Genomic DNA, 17,150 nt, shown 5'->3' on the forward strand with positions numbered 1-17,150 from the left:
GCCCAGAACCACCGTCGGGAGGAGAGCTGCTACTTCATGCATGGCCATAAGAAGGAGTCAACTGCTTTGCACCCTTCAGATGTATAACCACTTATTTGCATAGAAAGATAGGGGCATGTGGAGGAGGCCTGTAGAAATGGCGTTGGGAATTTGTCATTAAGTAGAATACACCTCTACCCCGATACAATGCTGTCCTTGGGAACCAAAAAATCTTACCGTGTTATAGGTGAAACCGCATTATATCAAACTTGCTTTGATCCGCCGGAGTGCGCAGCCCTGCCCCCCCGGAGCACTGCTTTACCACGTTATATCTGAAGTCATCTTATATCGGGGTAGAGGTGTACCAAAGCACTGAAACCATCTACCGAAAAGGTAAATCAAAGCAATGGCATTGCTTTTTACAGGACTTCAATTGCTTATAGCACTGGAGTCTAGCCTGTGCTACTCATCTCATGTTGCTGTTCCTACAGCAGTAGACCCTGCACTGTCAAGGCTTCACAAACACTGGTCTACGCAGAATCACTTACTGTGGTCACAAGTAAAACAGAAGGCACTGACCACTATTTATGCAGGCTGTTGTGTGGTACACAATTTCTCAGCTAAATGTGACTATATAAGCATCTTTTCCTAGTGGATAGAGGTCTGGATTGAGACTCTGCCATTGGCATGACATTGGAAAAGTCACTTCACTGTCCTGTGTCTTAGAATCTGTAAAATGGGGATAATGATTCTGATATCCCTTTGCAAAGTGCTCTGAGAGCCCTGGATAAAATGTTCTGTAAGAGCTAGGTATAGTAAATAGAATACCAGATACTTTCAGAGGTATTCTAATCCTATGGAAAATGCCTCCAAATATACCATAGCAGCAAATTTAAATAGAGGTAATAAGACCAGGCCCCAACTACAGAGCACAGTGGTGCAATAATCCTGGGATAATTACAAACAAATCTGATTACTGAACTGAATTTAATAAAAATAGTTTGCAGGGCATGATCTCAAGACTCCAGATCCTCAGAGGGGTTTGCTCTGTGTATGTTTTGAATCAGAATCTAAATCTAGCTCTAGGTTAAAACTTTGCACTAGGACCCTATTGCTGTTATGGCTAAAACGAACCCCCTCCCTGCACCCAGAGCCAAACACCTGCAAACTTTGAAGTATTTGAAATTCAGGATGAAATTTTTCAAAAGGTGCTTGAAGTTAGGATTCTGATTTTCAAAATTGTTTCAGTGGGACCTATTACATGTTCAGTGTGGAAATCAGGCTACCGAGGGGCCTGACTGAGGTTTGAAAATCTTGTTCCCAATCTGCCTTTCATGGCTTAGGTCCCTGTTTAATTTATCTGTGTGTGAGGGACATGAAGAGGGTTGATAAAGGAAATATCAGTGAAAGTGAGTTATATTCATGCAGTTTTAAATACCCCTTATATGGTGTTTTTCAGTGAAACTAATACAGTTTGCACATTAGAAATGGGGATATATCTTCTCCTGAATTCACTGACTTGTATCAGAGGAGACCAGGTCATGGAAATACCATGCAGTTGATTTTGTAAATCTGGAATTCAGCTCTCTAATTATCTTCTGCATAAAAAGATCACCATCCCCTTTCCCCTCGCTTTGATTTAAATTACAACACAACGAGAGGCCAGTCCTAGAGGCAGCTTGAAAACAGTAAGTTGCTTCTCCTTGAGTTGTTGTGCCTCTTTAATTTATATTAATAAACTCACAAGCTACAGGTGTAAAATGTAAACATTTGTATATGGTTCTCTACCTTTCGCAATGTAGTCTGCTAAATCGGGTGCAAGGGATGGAGAAGGATGGGGTTGTGGAAGCCCACTCTAATGAGCAAGAATGAATTTCCAGCACAGGGTATTTTTTTCCCCAGGAGCTCATGTGTTCATTTCTCAAGTCCAAAAATAATAATCATACCACATCGACCAAAGTAAATCAAGAACTCCCAGAGGACTCTTTAGTCTTCCTTGTTGGAGTCAGCTGCAGCAATCTGTCCATTCTTCTTCAAGATCTTATTAAGGCCATTTGTAGTGAATCTCACAATTCAAATGATATCAGATTTTTCATAAAGGTGATAAGGTTTCACTGGGAATAATTACTGCCTTTTGCAGCCTCCATACACAGAGGTTTCAGTCATGTATATTATCACGAAGGAAAGGCTACCCTAGCTATTCAAATCACTAATTGTATATGGGAGACTAAGTATAGGTTTGAAAATTAGGATACAGTCATATGGAGCAACAGCTGTAGAGTGTGAAAATGAGCCAAAGGGGAGACTGGGACACTGACACAAACACATGCATTTCCAGTGCAGTAACTGAAGTTCCATCTTGTCATGGCATCAGTGAATTTGGCCCAGCGTGGCTAAGTAGCATGCCTCATAGGACATGAATTTGACTTCTTGGGGAATGACAGGGGGAGGGTGTAGAGAAGAGAACTATTGGGCTCTCCACTCAATTTGAGAGATTAGTCATAAAGAAAGAGAAATGTACAAGCATGGAGCAAGCTTTCATAGAAGCTTTTCCTCTTTAGGAAACACTGCAACACCTTCCTCTTCAAAAAGTCCTTTCTACCATAAGAATAACACAACAGTAATAGCACCCACCCCTCCCCACATTAGCCTGAAACACATTAACCTAAACCAAAAGTAAATCAATGAAATCTAAATGGTCAGAACCAAAAAAAAACATCTTCACATAGAACTTTTACCCCAAAAAGGGAGAAGTGGCAGAGACTCCATGACCTCGCCTAGGGACTAGGCTGTTGATTTTACATTGAAGATGTTAGGTACTATGGGCAGCAGTATAAAGCCCTTAAGGCAGTAAAGTTTTTATTCCTCCCCCAATCCCATCTGTTCCTTGGGCTGTTCTCATTAAAAGCCCAGTATTGAGAATAGACATGCTTTCTACTCACTTCCTCGAGGTTAACCCATAAAGTGCTAATATATCTTTACTGTTTGTTTGCAGATGCCACTTGCTAGTTTTCTGCACAGAAAAGCACTAGGATATGGGCATTGTGGAATTTGAGAGAGATGCTGCAGATGGCTCAGCTACAGTATGTTAGCACACCAATCCTTTATTCTGTTTAACACTTTCTGTTCTTCAACCTCTTCACTGTTTCTGTGAATATTAAGCCAGAGGATTTGAAAATATTATTTCTTCAAGGCTTAGTCAATCTTCTTCCATTTGCTCCTTGTTTAGTGGCTGACCTTTGATAGGCGGACAATGTACTGTGCTATCTTCTCGGACTCAATGAGTTATTGAAGAACATTTTTATAACCTTCATAACCATATCTTATTAATATACAGTAACTAAGACTGTTAATATGACTCTATAGCATAGTGAATACCTGCAGGCTTGTTATTTTTATCAGAAAAAATTATTGTACAGCCTGACTACTTTACTATAGGTCTTAGCTACTGTGTAGTATGATTACATACGTGTCAATATTTGTGTAAATCAGTATTTCTAGGCTTGTTATGGAAATGGCTTACGCAATTTGAGAGTATGGTTTTGATAGTGTAAGTCCACAGGGCCAGTGTGTTCACACTGAATCCACTCTTTCTTTCCATGTCCCACCACTAGAGTGGGAGTCTCTTTAGTTTCTTATCATCTGATGGGAAGATAGACAAAGGAGCAGAGAATGAATAAAGAACGTATATGCTAGGAAGACATGATAACTGAGACTTTGTCAGTCTTTGGTGCCTCAAAACTGTCCATTTTATAGTATGTCTGAATTGTGGACACTGATACTGTGTAATCAGATAAATTTATACAACATAATTACACAAATAAGAAAATGCGCATAGCAGGAAAAGATGTCACTGTAACAATGTCTGTTCCCATAGCTGTAGAAAAAGTTCCTGTTCATCCCTAGATTCAAAGCATATCTTGAATTTTGAGAATTAGAAGTGTTGTTAGGCAGGGAAAGATACTGTTGTTTAAATGTGATCAAGCAAATACTTTCTCCTCTGTTTCTGCCTAAATCCTTCACTGGGGGGATTTACATATGAATTATTATCTTATCTTCACATTCACGGTACTGTAGAAATACTTCATGTCACTTTAATCTCAATTGTGAAGATATGAAGAGTATCGTGTGCATCAAAAACTGGCATGAGAATAAGAGGTGGTTTAGAGATCTATCAGTTTCAAAAATGTTTGACAATATATCTCTCTGTTCATTATACTCAGGAACTTATTTTTTCATTGTTAAACTTTTCAGAGAAGGGCTTATTCTGCAGTTTTATAAAGGTAGAGTTAATTCAGTGTTTCTCAGACTGGGGTTGCCAATTGTGTAGGGAAAGCCCCTGGCAGGCCGGGCTGGTTTGTTTACTTGCCCTGTCTGCAGGTCCGGCCGATCGTGGCTCCCACTGGCCGTGGATCACTGCTGCAGGCCAATGGGAGCTGCTGGAAGCAGCAGCCAGTATGTTCCTCGGCCTGCACCACTTCCAGCAGCCCGTTGGCCCGGAGCAGCGATCCGCGGCCAGTGGGAGCCGCGATCGGCCGGACCCGCGGATGGGGCAGGTAAACAAACCGGCCTTGCCCGCCAGGGGCTTTCCCTACACAAGCGGTGACCCTACTTTGAGAAACACTGAGTTAATTCAAAACAAACAGGAGCAACTGCTCCTAAAATATATATTTCTATTAAAGGGAAGCTCCTGAAAACTCAGCTGAATGTTAACCAGTACCAATTGGTAACAAGTGAGAGGGAGTAAAACTCTGTAGTGATCTACTCACTACACAACCCTGCTGGCTTTAATGGCATTTTATATGCTGTGTTTAGTCTGTGTAAAAATACATAAAAATCCTAATTGTGAAGCAAAAGGAAGAGCACCTACATCAGGAAGCTATCCGCTAGTTTTAACCTTCTTCCACTTTGAAATGATACATTCCTTGGGTAAAATCCTGACTCTTCTGAAAACAAGGGAAAATTCCCATGGACTTCCAAGGAGCCAGGCTTTTGCCCATTCTCTTGGCAGATGATAGACATTTTTCCAAGGAAAATATCTGCAGTATACTGTTCGCATGAACAGAGAAACCCACTTGCAACTCTTAATAACCAACTTTTTATTAAAGCAAATACAGTTGTGGAAACTGTATGTTATACATTTTGGGTTCAAGACTTTTATAAATAGAGAAACTCCTACATAAAGAGTTCATTTTTTTTCACAGCAAGAAACTTTAAATAGACAAAGTGACATTATTAAGTACATTGGCAGGCTTCATGTGCTGTCCGAAATGTAGTGTACAGTACAACAACCAATTATAAATAGCCTTTCATGTAAAATACAGCTGTGCACATTTTAGAAAAATACCAACAATTTTTGAGCTTTGTTTTAGAAAAGCTTATAAATCATACATATTTATAAATTGTACTAACATGCTTAAATTTATAAACACTTTCAGAAGCTGATTGTTACCCCATTTTCAGAGCATCAAGTATTTTAAACAAACATTGAATAAGAATTAAATGTCAGTTACAAAATTAGTTCTCTTTGTAAGGAGACATGGGGTGGGCAGGAGCATTTATCCTTACAACAGGCTTACAGTAATTTTAAAATTTGCTCTCATTTAAAAATTACTTTCTTAAATTTAAAAGTAAAACATGATCTTACTTATTTTTAAAAATGAATAAATATACCAGTTATTTTCCTTTCCTCTCTGTCGGCTTTCTTCCACACAGGTCAAACCAGAGGATTCTCAACATACTTTTGCATAAAACACCATGTTATTGCCCTGCACTGAGCTGTATCAGGCTACATAATATTCATTTCATACCTATGTTACTTTATGTGCTGCATCAAAAGATACCTAATGTAGCTTTTAAGAAACTTCTCCATTAAACCATGCAAACAATTATAAAGTTTACAAACATGTTCAAAAACTAAAAATTATGAAATCTTTTCTAACAGAGATAAAATAAACCATATTCCAAGCCCTTTTCTATTTTTGATTTGAAAGTAAATATTTTAATTTAAAATGATCACACCACATACACTTCTGTAAGTAAAGAAGCATGCTTTTGAGTAATATAGGGTACAGTAATTACAGTGTAATGGCACATGAAAAAACACTGATGACATCAGCCTAACATAGGACTGGAAAACAACTTAAGACAAATGTTCCAAATGACAATTTCTGTGGCTCCTTCTTTTGCTGTTGTTGAGGTAAAATTATATGCGGACTTTAAAGACATTAAAGGCATCAAATTGATAAACAATCATTTTAAAGGATCTAAATGCTCTACCTGAATGTATTCAACACAAAGCTAATATTTTAAAATTATTAATAATTTTGTGTGTAGTAACTAGCTGAGCTTTCACTGGCATTACGGTCCACTTGGACAAGACTTCTCTTTAACTGCTGGCAAAAATCCCAGTATTAAAATATAATCATTCAAATCACTGATTACCACAACACTAGTGTCGGAGAAAAACCATGCAACACTTGAATCTTATTTCTCAAGATATTCTGCCTCCTTTATCTAACATATTGGTACTGCCTGAAGATTCTCAGGGTATTATAAATTGGCTTGCTATTGACCCAAGCATTTGAGCATTGTTTGGAAGCAAAAAAGGACAGCTTAAAACTGCCATTACTGTATATTACTTGCTAAACCTTAATAATTTAGGAAAACAAGTTTCAAAAATTGTACCTTCAGATAAAAAAATATATATATGTATAACAGATTTTAGCTTCTGCTGCTAGATGCAACTAGTACATTTCTCCAGGTTGCTCTACATACTATATTATGGCTATACATCAGGTTTAAACAACAGCAAAAACAGAATCATGCACTAGAAAATGAAATTCAATCTCCCTGACCATTGCAGGAGATGTTAAAAGCAGCAGGTAATGGAATAAGACTGGTGAGTGATGCTGCTAACTATTTCTTCTAATGAGATAGGAGTGAACGCTGGAATCACTTCCACAGCAACTGAATCCTCTGACCACATTCCTCTGGCAGTCATTTTCCGATCTCCCTACTAAAAACATCAGATGGTAAAATAGTAAGGCAGCTGTTAGCTCCCATCAACAAAAAGTGCAGCTCCGTACATTTCCAGTTTAGTCACACACTGCTGGAACAGATGGAGTAGCCAGTGCACTTCACTGGTTGGGCTGCTTCAGCAGATTTTTGTTGTTGTTTTCCAACATGGCTGCTTGCTTCAGCTTCCAAAGGACCCAAAGCCACAAATCATCAGCAGAGAAACCGATCAGGCCCCTGGCTGAATTTTCCAAGTGTTCTCTCTCTTGCGTCCCATCCTAATTCCAAGCCTCCTTCCCCGAGTCTGAGTACGACTGGTGCCATTTAAAAGGCTGATGAGACAACTGCAGAGAATTGTGGGCTAACACCACTAGTTGTCATGACTTCACTGAAGGGTCAAAACAATTATATCATTAAGTAACTATGTTGAATCACATTCAGGCATAGCTAAAATTAAAGTAGGGAACCTTAAAAGTTTGTAAATCTTTATAATTTGAACTGGGGAATCAAAATGATTTGGATATGGTGATCTTCTATAAAAACAAGACCTTTCTTACCTTCTCTAATTCCAGTCAAGTTAGAAAATGGACAAAAAGAATGGCTAAACCAATATTCAACAGCATTACCAGGGCAATCAAGACTGAGTTAGGACCCTGAAAATACAATAAAATGGGTTTTGATTACATTTTTTAAAATGAAAAAGTCATGCAAGCCTGAACATAATGCATGTTCTAAATGAAGTCACAACAGGAAATATATATCATGACCTTGTCTTGACCTTTTAAAATCTGCCTCTGAAAGATTAATCACCCCTAAAGGTACAGACTCTACTCCTGCTACACAAAACATTTAAACTCATTATTTCTGGCATTCAGCTGTGCTAAATATCATGTGTGTGAGAAATGCAATGGATGCTGTAAATGCAGGTGAAATTAAATGTGGTATCATACTGGTTTAATCAAGTGAGGATTAAGTTGTTTTTCTGGGAACTGTGATTGTCCAAAGAAAACAAAATAGTGCAAGACAAAAACTATGCCAGATTTTTAAAACAAAACGTGAACTTCAGTAGTAGTAAAAAAAGATTATAGTACAGCACCTCTTCCCTACTTCGGTCCTCTTCATAGACTCCAATCTCTTTTAAAGTAGAAAATATAACTGTGTTATGTAAAATAATACACCCTGGCACTGGCAGTACTCTCACTGGAATTTCCTCTTTCCCTTCCCTCTGCAGGTAGTTTGGCTAAGAAAAAAGACAGATAGAGATCCCCCAGAAATCTTTTAGTAAATATTTAAACTGTAATTTTACATTCAAAACTTCTTGCTTTAAACAACCCTTTCATTAACTAGGAGACAATGCAGGCAGAAGCCCAGCTGCAGAGTGGGAGCTATCCAGTTTATTGCACTGAGTGCAGCATGTATGATTACCTGCCCTGTAGGCAGGTGGTGTATGTGTGCATTCAGTGCAAGGCACTCCTGGCCCTCAGAGACCCCGTACGGGCTTCGGAGACCAGGGTGGTGGAACTGGAGGAGCTAAGAGAGGCAGAGAGATATGTTGATGAGGCTTTCTGGGACACTGTAGAATTGTCCCATCTCCGGTCAGACAGCCCCTGTGCTGTTGAGGAGGATGAAAGGCCCAGGGAAGCAGAGCAGTCAATGGGAGCAGAGAGAAACCTTCCTATAGTTGGGACCCTCCTTCCAGATGGTTGCTAGGGTTGCCTCTCCACACTGAGGTTACCTCTCTTGGGGGGGAACTCGGTGCTTAGGAAAGGCAGTGTGTAATGGAGATTCGACATTAGAAACGTAGATAGCGGGTTGTGATGACCGGGAGAACTGATGGTGACTGCCTGCGCTGGTCTCCAGGCTGCGGATCTCTTCGAGGCATCTAGACAACTTATGTTGTAGTGCTGGGGGAGGAGCAGAGGTCTGGTAATGTAGGTACAATGACATAGGGAAGGGTAGAAGAGATGTCCTGGAGGCCAACATTTAGGTTGCTAGGGAAGAGACTAATTCGAGACCTCTATGGTGGCATTCTCAGAAATGCTCCCACAGTTCCTGCGCAGGCAGGTAGGCTAGGCAGAAGCTTCAGAGTCTCAATGCGTGGACGAGCGATGTGGTAGAAGAGGGGTTACATCACTAGGAACTGGGGAAACTTTTGGGATGGGGGGAGCCTATACAGAGAGTGGGCTCCACCTAAACCAAGTGGAACCCAGACTGCTGCACTAAACTTTAAAAAGGTGTTAGAGCGTTTTTAAACTAGGAGAGGGGAAGCCGACTGTGCACAGGGCTGTGACTGACAGATTCTTTAGGGGGAGGTCTGCTCGATTAGGACTCTCCAGGTATGAGTTCAGCTGAGGATAAGTAGGGCCAATCAGGATAAAACATCACATTTAAAAAGAGATCTGAACATCAGAAAAGGCAAAATAACTGAGTCTTTTTAAAGTGCTTGTACACAAAATGCTAGAGCTCAGCACTAATGATATGGGTGAACTAGAGTGCGCTTGTGATAAGGAGGATTTGATTAATAGGCATCCAGAACCTGGTGGACTTAGAGCAATCAATGGCACACAATATATCGAAGGACAGAATAGGTGCGCGGGGGGGAAGGGGGAGGCACTATATGGAAAGAAATGTGAATCAAATGAAGTAAAAATCTTAGATGAATCACATGTTCCGATTGAATATCTATGATAGAATTCCATGCTCTTAATAAAAATATAACATTAGGCATCTTATCGAACACCTGACCATGCAGTGATAGTGATGATGAAAGTTAGGAAATTAGAGAGGCTATTCAAAATTAAGAACTCAAAATAGTGGGATTCAATTCTCCCCATATATGACGGACATTCATTAGGACGAATGCAGAGATAAATTTCCGATTAAACTTTTGAACCCTGAACTTTTGGGCTTTCATCGAGTAGCTGGATATGGGAACCCACAAGGGAGAGGAACTCTAGATTAAGCCTGAGTTGGCACGCGAGGAGCTAGTCCAAGAGGTACTATACATGGACCGCCTGGAAAATAGTGACCATAATACAATAGCATTCAACTCCCTTGTGGGGGGAAGACATCTCACGCCTAAGCACTGTGGCATTAATTTCAAAAGGGGTGGGAACTATGCAAAATGAGCGGGGTTAGTTAACAGAAGTTAAAAGGTGACAGTGACTAAAAGTGAAATCCCTGCAGGCTGATGACTGGCTTTTAAAGCCTTAAAGAGGCCCACTTCAATGTTACCCCACATTTAAGACACACAGGAAAAGAACTAAAAAGAGCCACCGTGGTTACAACCATTGTAAAAGAAAGCAGTGAGAGATAAAAAGACTTCCTTTAAAAAACGGAAGTCAAGTCTTACGTAGGTAATAGGAAGCGCTAATAAATGCCAATTTAATTAATGTAAAATGTAATAAGAAAAGCCAAAGGGAGTTTGAAAGAAAGCAGCCAAAAACTCAAAAGGTAAAACAAAAATGTTTTTAAGTACATCAGATGCAGGAGCTTGCTACACCGTGGGCCTCTTGATGATCGAGGTCAAAGAGTGCTTAAAGACGATAAAGTCATGAGGAGAAACTAAACGCATTCTTTGCTTCAGTCTTCATGCTGAGGGTTGGGAGATTCCCAAACCTAAGCGGGCTTTTTGTAGGTGACAAATCTGAGAACTGTCACAGACTGAAGTGTCACTAGAGGAGGTTTTGGATATTAATTGATAAACTCAACATTAACAGTCGCACCGGGACCGATGGCATTCCCCAAGAGTTCTGAAAGAACTCATGTGAAGTGTGTGACTACAACTAAGGTTGTCACCTGTCCTTTAAATAGGCTTCTGTAACCCTATGACTGGACGTTAGCTATGTAACACCAATATTTTAAAAAGGGCTCTAGAGAATGATCCTGCAATTACAGACCAGTAAGTCTAACGTCAGTACCGGGCAAATTAGTCGAAACAATAGTTAAGATAAAATTGTCAGACACATAGAAAAACATAACATGTTTGAGCATAGTCTAACATGTTTCTGTAAGGGAAATCGTGTCTTACTAATCTTATTTAGAGTTGAAGGGGTCAGCAAACATATGGATAAGGGGACCAGTGAACAGTGTACTTAGTTTCCAGAAAGCCTTCACAGCGTGCCTCAGCAAGGCTGTTACATAAATTAAGCTGTCATGGGATAAAGGGAAGGTCTTTCATGGATTGAGAACTGGTTTAAAGACGGGAACAACGTGTAATAAATGGTATTCTTAGATGGAGGGAGGGAACTAGGTGGTTTCCCTAAGGGTCAGTCCTTGGACAATCCTATTCAACTTATTCATATGATCTGGAGAAGGGGTAAACAGTTGAGGTGGCCAAGTTTGCAGTTGATACTAAACTGCTCAGAATAGTTAGACCAAAGCAGACTGTTGAAGACTTCAAGATCTCACAAACTAAGTGACTGGGAACAAATGGAAATGAAATTAAATGTGGATAAATGTAAATGTAATGCACCATTGGAAAAACGACAACCCCAACCATACTACATACTCGATGGGGCTATTTAAGCTACAATAAGTCCGGAAAAAATCTTGATCATTTGTGGAAATTCTCTGAAGAGTCCATGCCGTGTGGCGAGCAGTTCAAAAAAGGCAAACAGATGTTAGGAATCTAATAAAGGGGATAGAGAAAAGGACTGAGAAGTTATTGCCCTTATATAATCAATGGTAAGGCTCACATCTCGGAATTACTGCGTTAGTGGTCTCTCATCTCAAAAGATACTAGCCACTAGAAAGGTTCAGAAGGGCAACTAAATGATTAGGGTTTGAGGGAGGTGGTCCATATGAAAGAAAGATTAAAGAGGCTAAGACTCTTCAGCTTGGAAAAGAGTAGGACTAAAGGGGGATATGAGAGGTATATAAAATCAGGAGTGATGTGGAGAAAGTGGATAGGAAAAGTTATTTACTTATCCCACATACAAGAACTAGAGTGGTCACAAATGAAATTAAAAGGCGCAGTGTAAAACAAAAAAAGGAAGTTCTTCTTCACGCAGTGCACAGTCAACTTGTGGAACTCCTTACCTGAGGAGGTTGTGAAGGCTAGGACTATAACAATGTTTAAAAGAGAACTGGATAAATTCATGGTGGTTAAGTCCGTAAATGGCTATTAGCCAGGACGGGTAAGGAATAGTGTCCCTAGCCTCTGTTTGTCAGAGGATGGAGATGGACGGCAGGAGAGAGATCACGTGATCATTGCCTGTTAGGTTCACTCCCTCTGGGGCACCTGGCAATGGTTACTGTCAGTAGACAGGATACTGGGCTAGATGGACCTTTGGTCTGACCCGGTACGGCCGTTCTTATGTTCTAATTTTAACAGTTGCAAAGTTACAGACCTGTTCCTGCTCTTGTAGACACTGATGACAAAATTCCCTTCCTTTATAAATGGAGGTGGTCAATTTAATAGAGAAATGTACAAGTCAAAACCACCCCCGCCTTCCAAGCGAAATCTAAATTTTATTAAAGAGCAGACTCTTAATCCTTGTATAATTTCTTCATTTTTATATGAAACACATGATCAAAGATTCTGATTAGCCTTCTGATATACACTGCTGCTTTCTGAATAGTGCCCAGAAGGATATCATTTGTACAGATGCTCACTTATGAATAGCTTGGCATGTACATTTAACAGATGAGATGCCTCTGTTCTTGGGTTCTCCTTTTTGGCATATTTACTCAGCCTTATATGTGATTAATTTTTAAAAAATGCATACTCACTGCTAGTAAAAAAAAAAACCAAAGAAAGCCACACCACTTATAAAATTCATTTCTATGGAAAACACAAATGATCCTCACAAAAAGGCAAGACCTGAGTAGGGCAAGATTGTTGGACCTGGTGATGGGACTATCACACTAAGCACTAAGTGTTTTCAAGGACTGGACTCATAGTACTCTCACAATAGAACCCACTGCAGATGGTATCTGCAGGGGCCTTTAGTCTTGGAGAAATGGAGTTAACAATTAACAGATGCCAGGCTTGCCAACTGTAGTGAATTTATTGTGAGACATGATTTCTAAGTAAAATTAAGCCTCACTCATGATCTCATAATAGAACTCCCAAAGCTCAGGATTTTTTTTCAACCTGGGTGACACTTCCCTGCCAGCCTGGGAAGAGGGAGAGGTGACCCTACGACAGGCCGCAGAACCCTAAGAGGAGCATAGGTGAGGCTTGGAGAGCTGAATTATGGTGTGGGGGCTGCAGGGCAGGGCTGAAGTGCGGGGGTGAGGGCTGATGGGGTGGGTGGGCTGTATTGATGATGGGTTCTGAGCAGATGGTGTGAGTGCTAGGAGGGTGAACTGAGACCGGTGGGGGTCGATGAGGTGGGGGTTGGCTGGGGAGAGAACTGATGGAGGACTGGAGGACAGGATTAATTACTGGGCAGGAGAAGAGCAGATATGGGGGTAAGAACTCTTGCAGCAGAGGCCAAAATCACTTTATCCAATACATGTGGGAGAGTGGGCAACACTGTCACATGTACACACCCCATAATTTTTGATCTCCTGAAGTTGTCAATACGGAGATGCTCTCATTTTGATAGTGCTACTGCCTGCTGAGCTGCAAAGAGGCTGTCAAACGAATGGAGAGGCCCTTGGAGATAGGAGGAGGCACACTATCTGTACTGGGCCTATCTGCCTGGTGTGATGGCCCAGCATGTATAGTAAGCATTTAAGAAGTGAGCTCACAGCCAGGAACAGGTGAAGAACTTTCTGCACAAATCACAGCTAACAAACAAATAAGACCAGGAAAAGAGAGACACAACTAGCATAAGAGCGAAACTTTAAAATAAATATCCAGAGGCAAGATTTTCAGAAGTGACTAATGATTTTGAGTGACTCAGTTTTTGGGTGCCCAACTTAAGGCACTTCTTAATGACTTAACTTTCAGGGGGTGGTTACTTAGAACTTTCTGAAAATTAGACCCTTTAAGGCAATGGTGGGCAACCTGCAGCCCATCAGGGTAATCCGCTGGCAGGCCGTGAGACAATTTGTTTACACTGACCATCCGCAGGCACGACCGCCCGCAGCTCCCACTGGCCGGGAGGTGGTCAATGTAAACAAACTGTCTTGCGGCCCGCCAGCAGATTATGCTGACAGGCCGCAGGTTTTCAACCACTGCTTTAAGATGCTTCAAGCTGGTGCACACTATCACTAGCAACTCCTAAAAATCTTGGGTCATGTCACTAAGTACGTATACACTACAATTTAAGGTGCAACTGCAGCTCATATAAGCATCCCATGCTAGCCTTAACCAGTCCAGTACAGATATGGTGGCATGGGCTTCAGCCTGGGCTAGGAGCCCCTGTATAAGTCCACTGGGGACCCTACATACATACCTGGATGCATGCTGCTGTGTCTTCACTACTATCATTACTCGTGCTAGCTAGATTAAAACTAGTGTGGGTCTGGCTACCTGTGTTATACATTCAACTGCAGTGCAGATGTACCTTAAATGAGCTGGAGTCTTCCCACTTCAAGCAGAATTACTGCCCTGTTATGATCCCATTAACTAGTCGTCTGTCCATTAAGAATTACCAACAGGGCTAAAGCTGGTCTCTGGGAGATGCCCCCCTTTATGTAGTTTTGCCAGTTAAATGCAACCTGCATAAGTACAGTGCTCTGCATGACAACAAATTGTTAGAACAGTGGTTCTCAGCCAGAGGTATGTGGACCCGAGGGAGTACTTGGAAGTCTTCCAGGTGGTAATCCACTCATCTAGATATTTGCCTAGTTTTACAACAGGCTACATAAAAACATTAGCGAAGTCAGTACAAACTAAAATTTCATACAGACAAATGATTTGTTTATACTGCTCTATTTACTATACACTGAAATGTAAGTACAGTATTGATATTCCAATCTATTTATTTTGTAATTATATGGTAAAATGAGAAAGTCAGCACTTGTTCAGTAATAGTGTGTTGTGACATTTCTGTATTTTTGTGTCTGATTTTGTAAACAAACAGTTTTTAACTGAGGTGAAACATGGGGTACGCAGGACAAATCAGACTCCCGAACAGGGTACAGTAGTCTGGAAAGATTGAGAATCACTGAGCTAGAGGGTCACACCCTGAAGCCTTAGCTGAATTTTTACAAGTGCCTGGTGGGGTATGTCTTCACGGCAGTTAACCCCTACTTATGTGTTGCCCCTAGCCCCCTCTTCCAGACCCCATCCACATACACAAATCTTTGACCTACCTGAGGCTGTATGATAAAGCCTGACATTCAGGTTGGTAACCTGACTGCTCTGCAGTGCGGATGCAGGCTAAACCACTGAAGTGCTGACAGTCACCAGTGCCTTCCCGCAATTCTCCCCAGGTCCCCACAAGGACAGACATTATCTCACAATTTGCTGGCAAAGAGTGGCCCAGCTTACTGCAGCACAAGGAACCATAAGATATACCCCAAGAAGTCCTAGTGCCATGAATGGGTGAGTGCAGCAGCTGGTAACTCAGGAAGGACTTTGCAGTGTGGCTGCTCACACCCAGGTTAGGTTTACTTGGGTGCTAATCATCCAAGTTAACTGTGAAGTGAAGACATAGCCTTCTGTAGCAGAGAGTGTGTTAAAAATGACTACGGGTTTCAGTGATTTTGTCTACAGAAAATTCCCCACAGGAAACAATGGGTTGCCTGGATGTTTTTGAAATAGATCATCAGATTCACTTTCATTCCACTTCACAGAGATGGGGACTGATCCCTCCTGCCACAAACTGGCCTTTGGATTATCACAGAAGAGGCTGCTATTATAACTACTCTGGTTACATCATGCTTACGTCTGCATGGTTCAGTGCACCACAGCCATACAGGGATCCCTTTCTACGACAAACCTGTTTGAAATAAGCATGACTTGCAAACTTGAAAAGGCCAAGGTTCATACACTTAGGAGACCCTTCCTACTGAAGCCACTTTTCCATCTGCAGAAGGACAGAGAACAATACAATACACTTCATTGTTAGGATATATTCTTCCAGTGAGGAAGGATGGTTATGGTTAAGGCACTGACTTGGACTCAGGAGAAGTGGGTTAAATTCCTGGCTCTACTGCAGACTTCCTGTGTGACCCACATCACTCAGTCTCTCTGTGTTTCAGTTCCCCATCTGTAAAACGTGAACAATAACTCTATTCCCTTTGTCTACTTGGGCTGTAAACTCTTTGGGCTGCAGACTGGCTCTTACTACATGTTCATCTGGTGTCTAGCATGCTGGAGCCTGTAGATGCTTCAGTAACATGGGCCTGGATTTTCAAAGGCTTGAAATTCAGTTGGAGCTGGGTGCCAACTCCTTTCAAGATCCTAGCCATAAATAATATTATTGGTTTACATGGAGTAGGTGAAATCCTGGCCTTGTTAAAGTCAATGGGATCTTTGTTACTAATTTCAGTGGAGCCAGGATTTCATTTCTTACCTATCATACACCTTGAACTGTATTCCATATGGAATGAGAGCTCCAAGACAGACAGTTTTTGGTTGAATAGCAACATGGGGCTGTAGTTCAAACAGCACCAGGATAAGATATCAGGTTCCAGAACTCTGCCTGGAAATGGAGGGCTATTCTATTGATGCATCTATCACCCAGATGAAGTGGGTCTCATTAGCTCTTACTAATAAAAGGTAGAGAGCCTCTAAAGTAAGAGAGAATAAAAGGTAGAGAGCCTCTAAAGTAAGACAGGGGTAGGATATGAGACAAAGCATCCTTCCTAGAAAGAAGAAGCTGATGAGGAAGTGGAGGTTAAGAATTATGTTTACTGATATTGAGTAAAGAATTAAGAGAGGGTGGCTTTGGGGCACCAACCCATGTTGAGTTGACACGAATAGGGACTCACCCCACTCACAATGGTGAATATATTTTGTTTCCTCTTTTGATAACAAGAATTGTGAAAGTGGAGCTTTCTGATGTTCCAAAAATGATCAGTCTTAAGAGTTTTGTTCTATGCAAAGCATGACAGCAGTATTTAGACATATGTTCTGAGTGTTAAATGCTTTAAGGTGAAGCACCAAAAATAAGTCCTTAATGCCCTGCAGGAGCTTAAAATAGCAAAAGGCAAAATTAGTCTGTGCTGTGCAGGATTGACTAGAACAGGTGCAATAAAGAAGTTGCAACAGCAAAGTTTGAGTCCTGCATCAAACTGTCCTTTCATCTTTT

General features: G+C 41.0%; 1 protein-coding gene across 2 annotated transcripts in view; it reads right to left on the reverse strand.

Annotated features, from left to right (window-relative positions):
* Window positions 1–5,058: 5,058 nt before the first annotated feature.
* Window positions 5,059–17,150, reverse strand: part of JPH1 (junctophilin 1) — a 514,941-nt gene continuing 502,849 nt past the window's right edge. Inside the window, exons 6-7 of one of the 2 annotated variants that reach the window (XM_032784770.2) lie at window positions 7,554–7,649; window positions 5,059–7,384 (exon numbers count right to left, since the gene is read on the reverse strand). In XM_032784770.2, coding sequence (XP_032640661.1) covers window positions 7,569–7,649 — 81 coding nt within the window. In that variant the 3' untranslated portion in view covers window positions 5,059–7,384; window positions 7,554–7,568. The remainder of the gene's footprint in view (window positions 7,385–7,553; window positions 7,650–17,150) is intronic. The other variant, XM_032784771.2, reaches the window with a different exon arrangement.

This window comes from Chelonoidis abingdonii, chromosome 2 (genome assembly GCF_003597395.2).
Source record: "Chelonoidis abingdonii isolate Lonesome George chromosome 2, CheloAbing_2.0, whole genome shotgun sequence".
In the NCBI taxonomy this organism is placed as follows: domain Eukaryota; kingdom Metazoa; phylum Chordata; order Testudines; family Testudinidae; genus Chelonoidis; species Chelonoidis abingdonii.